The following is a 7771-nucleotide window of genomic DNA, read 5'->3' as shown; positions in this document are numbered from 1 at the left end:
ACTCGTGATTTCAGCATCACATTTCTCCACAAAAAACATTCAAGACCTGGATCACGCATTTTAAAGTCACTCTCTGGGGGAGTTTGACAGCCAAAATAACCAAAATAATCCTCAGTCATTTGGAAAAATGCTAAATGATTTCAAGGACTGCATATCTAATAATTTCATGTGACACAGGGAGATGGTTTTTGCCCCTGCTATTATGAGGGAACTGAATTTGACTATTATTCCTGTTCAATCTCTTTTTCCGTGGTGAAACACACTCATGTCTCCTTTGTAATGGCCTGTGTGTACTGAATTTTTATGTACTGGTATGCACTGGGACAGTTTTACATCCTCTTTGCTTAAACACTGAAGACAATAAATGCTGTGTTATAATACCAACCACTGACTGACACTATATGTTTTTATTTATTATCTAGGCCTATTATATATTTATTTATTTATTTAGTTCATGGTTGTTTTAGAGAGATTATTTATTCACTTCATTGACCCCAAATTTTGTTCTTTATGTGATCAAATGAACAAATCCTCTTCTCTAACCTAATTTAATAAATACAAAACATGCTTTTCATTAACATTAAATGTGAGCATATGTCACAGATTAGGTCTGTTTTTGTATGTGTTTCTATTTTTTCATTGATTTCGTGAAAACGTGCACATGATCACTGGGTGTTTGGGTCGCCTCTGCCTCTGGGATGTGAAAACTTGCTGTGGCTGCTCTGTGTGGCTGCTTCGCTGCATCTGAATCTGCTCGCACAATTCAACAGGCAACAAAGGAAGAAAGGAAGAGGCCGTAAGCTACAAAGTGTTAGCTAACCTAGACAGAAAAATGCCACCGCACTGTGTCATTCTAGTCGGCAATGTCCACCCGCACTGTTAGAGAAGGACCAAATCCGGCCACATCGACGCTTCGTACTTTGGTTTGGGCGCAGAAGCTGACTGAAGAGAAGCTAACGGTGATGTTTTCTACAAACGTTAACAAAGCTAGCTGATGGGCTAAGGTAGTAAGCTAACATTAGCCGAGCTAACGTTAGCCAACAATCGTTAAGGGGCGAGCGTTTCATCAACGTGTTGACCAAGACAAATGCCAACACCTCTGGGTTATTTCGCCTAGTAAGACAAGCAGAAGTAACCGGGTAAGAGACAATATAATGTGCATATTTTGAAAAATATTCGCAGATACAAGTTTACTTTGAAAGTAAGATCTGTGCTAACAAACTAACTGGTTGTTAGCCATTTGATGTTAGCATACAAGCAACCCAGCATCTATTAAATGAGGAATTTATGTCGAATAACCTTATTTTGTTTCTTATTACCATATTATTATAAATGTAGCAACTGAGTCGTAGTTGGAGCGCACAGTTTCACCATATTGCCATCAAAGTCACACACTGACAAGCGCAGCTAAGCTAAAGACATGCTGTTGTGTCCGTAGGCCTTGCCAGGTCAGGACAAGCCATGCTAACGCTGGCTTTATTAACATAGTGTTTGTTTCATGTGATGAGTATATATCTACGTGTTATGTGTTGTTCCCTTACAACATCTGTTTAAATCAGAAGTGTTGAACTTTTCAAACGAGCTGCCTTTGTTTTTCATAGCATCAAATGAAAGGTGGTGGAAGTGGAACTTGACCCATCCAACTGAGTCACCATTTTCCTGCACATAATGGTGAGTAATCAGATTGCAGCTGTCTTGATTATCAAGCAGCTTTATTTAGGTGCTTTAAGTGGCACATGTCTTTAGATTCTGTTAGTCTTTATTTGCCAAAGCTTTATTTATTTATGTATTTCTCCACAGATTGTTATTCACTTCGTAAGATTATGACTGTAATACAGTGTGGTCAGCGAATATTTGTGCAGTGACACATTTTCTGTTGCTTGATACATTGTTTTTTAAATTAATAATGGCTGCGAGGTAGAAATGCAGGCTTCCAATTATATGGCTCTTTGAAGGTGTTTACATCTGTATTGGGGGAGCAGTGGAGGAACTGTAGCCAGTTTTATACATTGTCCATAGTAAACAATGTACCAGGCAAGTGATCCTAAACACACAGGCTGAAAAAACCCAAGAGTTTAAAGGGATAAACAGCAGCAGAAGCACAGGCCTAACAGAGCATGACATGGGAAAATACCAAGCATCTGTTGATGACTGTGGATCATAAACTTAAAGCAGTCAATGATAAAAGGGTTTGCAAAAAGATATTGAACACAATGGTTTTGTGTTTTATTTGTGTAATTTTTCTTAATAAAATTGTCCCCTTTAAGATCAGGGACTGTAATGTAGAAGGGCCACAATTTGCACACAGCATGGATGGAAAAATAACATTTCACCTGTAAGTCAGCACTTTGATCTCACAGTCATTGTTTAAATCTGTGGTGCTGAGAGTACAGAGTTTAGAGCTGAAACGATTACTCAGTCAACAGAAATATAATCTATTTCAATAACTGACTAATCTGGTTCATTTTTCAAACTAAAATGTCAAACATTTTCAGGTTCCTGCTTCTCATCTGTGAGGATTCACTGTTTTTCTTTGTCTGTCTATGTCTTGAGCTTTTTGACTGTTGGCCTGAGAAAATGAGACATTTGATAACTTTATATTAGGTTTCACGAAATTCCAATTGGCGTTTATGATTTCTGACTTATTTGTAGATAAAATGATTAATTGAGAAATTATTTTTGTTGTTAATCATATCTAAAGTGATTGTTAGTTGCTGCCTCAACAAAAAATATTCTGTTGCTAAATCTTCTCAGTGTGCTGTGATATGTGTGTTGCTTTCTGAAACATTGCAAGACTAAACATAAAACATGTTGTTTTTTTTTTTTCCTGCAGGGTTTGATGGCTCCACTGTATGCATGACTTGTTTCGTGTGGCCTGATGGGAGGACACTGTGGATAGTACTTTCATCAGGATACAAGGAGAGCCATCCCATGCCCCCACTTTGGAGGGCCTGTCAGAATGAAGAAGATAAGCCTTAAGACCATCCGCAAGTCCCTCAGCATAAAGGGCAAAGAGGAGGGTGACTTTGTCATGCTCCAGCAGCCCTCGGTGACTACAGAGTTTTCTAAGGAAGAGTCACTTTTTGGGGGCTGCTACACCAAAGAGCTTTCTGGCTGTGACCTTGGTGGTGAAGAGGACAAAGGGGGCCAGAATAAGGGCCGCTCAAAGAGTGAGGGCCTGATGGGATCACTAAAGAGGAGGCTGTCTGCCAAGCAGAAGGTAAAAGTGAAAGGCAGCTCCTCTGCCATAGGCTCAGTGGATGATGACGACACCTTCTCATCCTCATCTGTGCCCATCAGCTTCAACGAGGTGAAAGCCCAGAGACCCCTGAGATCTGCATCCCTACGGAGTCACCATTATAGCCCCTCACCATGGCCTCTGCGGTCAGTCAACTCTGATGAGGCGTGTATCAAGATGGAGGTAAAGGTTAAAGCCATGGTTCACTCTCCCAGCCCAAGTCCCAACTTAAATGGTGTCCGTAAAGAATTTCATGATTACCAGATGGAAGGGCTCTTTCAGGACCAAGCAGAATCCTTAAAGAATCTCCAGCAGCCACAGAACGGTGAGCTGCATCTAAATATTGATGAAAATGATGTGCCTGTGGTGCTGGGGTTGACTCCCCAGGACTACATCCAGTACACAATGCCTTTAGATGAGGGAATGTACCCGGAAGGGTCCCACTCCTTCTGCCTGGACAGCTCCTCTCCTATGGAGGTGGTGACTGAAGCGGACAATGGATCCCTCCACACAGACCAGGGGCAGGAGGAACATGAACTGGTTAGTGGGCTGCCTCCGGATCTCTTCATGGAAACCTCAGTGAATAGTCTTCTCATCGGTTCTGCTGGTGTGATGCTCCAAAGCTCTCGAGTAGAGGTCCCACCTCCCCTCTCTCCGCTCCTGCCGCCCATAACAAGTAATGGACATATTCCCAGGACTTTTTCAGGGTTCAGCTCTTCAGACAGCCAGGTTGCTGAGAGGGTAAGACACCACCTCAACTTTGACCCGAATTCAGCTCCTGGGGTCAGTCGGGTCTACGACTCAGTCCAGAGCAGCGGGCCCATGGTCGTCACCAGTCTGACAGAGGAGTTGAAGAAGCTGGCAAGGCAGGGCTGGTACTGGGGCCCCATCACACGCTGGGAGGCAGAGGAAAAGCTGGTCAACTTGGCTGATGGTTCATTCCTGGTCAGAGACAGCTCAGACGACAGGTACCTTCTCAGCCTGAGTTTCAGGTCCCAGAGCAAAACCCTCCACACCCGGATTGAACACTCCAATGGACGCTTCAGCTTCTATGAGCAGCCTGATGTGGAGGGACACACATCCATCGTTGACTTAATTGAACACTCTATCAAAGACTCAGAGAATGGAGCTTTTTGCTATTCCAGGTCTCGCTTACCAGGGTCTGCAACCTACCCTGTCAGACTAACCAACCCAGTATCTCGGTTTATGCAAGTGCGCTCCCTGCAGTATCTTTGTCGCTTTGTCATTAGACAATACACAAGGATAGACCTGATCCAGAAACTGCCCTTACCTAACAAGATGAAAGATTATCTGCAGGAGAAGCACTACTGAGGACACAGAGATAGGACAGTGGTAGCAATTTGCACTTTTGTGTTCAGTTAAGAGATTTAAACAAGGTTTACAGACAACCACAGTTTTGAGATGATTGGTTCTGGTGGCTCTTGATTTGTGTCCAGGTGACTCTGTCACTGTTAAGTCCTCCATTCCACTGTTCTGGGTTTTTTCGCTGGTCTTAGAAGGCTCCACTTCCAGAAACGTAGGCCTGCACATAATCTACTGCCAAAAAACAGCAGAGGTATACAGCCAAGGTATCTTAGTTGCATACGTGAAGTGCAGACATTAGACATGCATGGTGATGTATGTTCAAGTGTGACATCCAGCTGTACAAGTAGAGAGTGTTTCCATAAATTTACCATCTGCGATTAAGAAAAACAAAATTCCACTCTGAAATAGAAAAATTCCTTTAATTTCTCTCCACTAAATTGTACATTTAAAAGATGGAACAAGTATTGCTACAATGAAGTTTTGAGATCAAATTTGAAGCTTTCTGCAGACTGACCAATTTTGAACATCTTTTGCATTTTATTACCTGTCAAGTTTGTGCAATCGTCCCCTCTTTTTCAGTATGATCAGACCGCAAATGAGAACATCATTCTGCTTTTATACTATGCAATTAGTCAAATAGAAAGGCGTCATTGTATAACAAGTGAAGATGGCCAGCCTGTGATTTCCATGTTAACCAGATTTTTGCTCATTTTCACACTTGACTACTTATCCAGCGGATGCTCTTTCTTCCTCAAGTATTTTTTAACCCTGTCACAGCATGGTACAAGCTGACATACTACAAATACAGTTGTGCTTCAGTATGTTTAGACTGGTGCTGGCTTCATTTTTGAATTAGCCATGTTTGTTACTTTCAGTTGCACTGTACAAACATGAAAATCCCTTTCAGATTCAAAAGGGTTTATCAGGTTTTTCAAACGTATTGTTGCAAAAGATGTCTAAAATTTGCCAATCTGTGAGTGTCTTTGAATGGTTTGGTCAGAGAGTAGCCTTAAATTGTAAGGCTGCATATAGCCATTGTATAATGTGCAAGCCTAAAGGTACTGACGATGCTGGATTTTAACGCTGTTTGTAGAAACAGCATCAAGTTGATGTATAAAACTTTTAGAAATATGTTAACATTAAAAGTGAAATCTTTCTGCATTAGGAATGTTACAAAAGCTGCACCGCCGCTCAGGCCTAACAACTTTGTCACTATCTGTAATGCTTGTATCTGCATGTAGTAAAGGCTTTAGGACTGTCAGTTAATGGCACTATAGAGTTCCTCTAAATGAGAGAAGATAAAAGGGTGAAAGATTTTGGCTGTGTTGCTTAAGCGCAACTCTGAGTAAAAGGCTGTTTAATGCACAATTGCATTCACTTTCAGCAGTTTGTGAGTAAAGAAAGTTGCCCTCAATTAACCTCCAGCTGAAAAACAGACCTCTAGTCTACTGACCTGAATCTGTATGTAGGGATGGCCGTTTCTTAGCTTCTTAACTCCGGCAACAAGCTGGACACAGATCAAAGAAATCCCAAACCTGGTGTGAGCTTTGGGAAAAGGACTTGGGAAAACCAGGGTTAAGTCCTCCTCGCCAGCTTGGAGTGATGCCAGGGTTTCAGCATATGACAAAACCTAGAATCACAGCAGCATGGTTACATCATTAATGTCATATGGGTTTCAAGGACATAAAAAAATACATATATATATATATACAGTTTTTGCCATCACATTGTCCCCACAGAGCTGCACTACCCCACAGATTGTCTCTACTTGGCTGTTTGTGCCACAGTAAAGGGAAGAGCACACAGTATGCTACGCAAGTGCTTTATATGGATACTTTGACAGGGAATTGTGTTTTCACATTATGAATGAGCATCTTTTTTGACATCAGTGTCCTTAAAAGTATTTGGGAAATGATCTCTCGGACAACTTTGGTAGGTCGTAGGTCGCGTAGTTCTAGTTTTAGTTAGCTGGAAATGTTGGTGTCTGAGGAAGTTACCGTGAGTCTAGCACAGCAGAAATTAGATAGGAACTTTGGATGGTGTTGCATGTTTAAAGACTTAGCGTTTCAAAGCTTTGAGTTGCATAGGAATGAAGGCTCTAGGTTGTGTTTGGCAGTGTAGAGGGATGTTTTTTTTTTTTTTCTGTCACAAACATTGGCTGGACATTCTGTGTACAAGAAATGTATTTTTCTTTTTAGAATCCTGATGTGAGTTTTTTTTTTTTATGATATTTGCCATCTGGGGAACGGGGCTGTACAAAAGGAATGTACGCTTGTTTGAGGTATCCCATTTTATCTGCCTGCGGACCAGTTTCAGAAAGCATGAGCGTCATAAAAACTACATTGACACATTTTTGCACTTGAATATTCTCCATTGACATGCTTTGGATCCTCTCTTGCCTAGAGTTGTCCTTTTCAGATGGCGGTTTAAAAAAAAAAAGAAATGTAGTCACACATTTGTCCTTCTGTGTTCATATAACTGTTTAGATTGAATCGAGATTGTTTGTGTCATATCTGTGGGATATAAAGGGTAAGGCACCAGCATCATATCAAAGCCTCCGCTAATGCTCACGAGCTGTCAAGGAATGGGATCACGGCAAGAATGTGGATGTAAATTAGATTTTACTCTTTGGGGTGTGTGTATGTGTTTCAGTTGAAATGTGAAAGTAAATTGTTAGTCTTTTTTTTTTTTTTTTTTCAAAATACAATGTTCCTTCACTTGTATTTCCATTTTAATTTGCGATTTGTCATCCGACTTTGACGAGCAGGAACCAGAATTATGTGGTGTTGCTGCTGTGAGTTTTTTAAATACTTATTTAGTTTATTATTAAGCATTATTGCCTTCAACGTTTGGTTCCAGAGGTTGATGCTTGTTCAGACTGCTGAAGCATTTTGGATTAATAACAGCTGTTTAGCACTTAACAAGCTCCAACGTGTTTTTCTTTCTTTCTTTTTTTTTTGTGCATCTCGGTGAGTGAAGGTGATTGTTTACAACATTATGTTTAGAAATGCCCCTCCTTTACCTTTTTTTGTTTACCCTCTCTCACATGAACATCTTGGTACAATTTGAAAACTCTTATTTCATTTTAATGTGTTATACACATTTGTGCTGCTTATGGATATGATTGCCTTTCTTGTATTTAACAATGGGGAAATAGAATGTCACCAATGTAGATGTATGTACACATAATGACTTTGGTTATCATCT

The 7771-nt window shown here is 40.8% G+C and overlaps 1 protein-coding gene across 1 annotated transcript; it reads left to right on the top strand.

The window, feature by feature from the left end:
• Nucleotides 1-748: 748 nt before the first annotated feature.
• LOC139346492 (suppressor of cytokine signaling 6) lies at nt 749-7007 on the top strand. The gene is made up of 3 exons (XM_070985545.1): nt 749-1139; nt 1602-1671; nt 2834-7007. Exon 3 carries the CDS (start codon nt 2960-2962, stop codon nt 4568-4570), a length of 1611 nt encoding a protein of 536 aa, XP_070841646.1. The 5' UTR covers nt 749-1139; nt 1602-1671; nt 2834-2959; the 3' UTR covers nt 4571-7007.
• Nucleotides 7008-7771: the final 764 nt, after the last annotated feature.

The sequence above is a fragment of the Chaetodon trifascialis genome, chromosome 18, assembly GCF_039877785.1.
Source record: "Chaetodon trifascialis isolate fChaTrf1 chromosome 18, fChaTrf1.hap1, whole genome shotgun sequence".
NCBI classification, from domain to species: Eukaryota; Metazoa; Chordata; class Actinopteri; order Chaetodontiformes; family Chaetodontidae; genus Chaetodon; species Chaetodon trifascialis.
The sequence above is the reverse complement of the archived record's forward strand: the minus strand, read 5'-3'. Positions and strand labels throughout refer to the sequence as shown.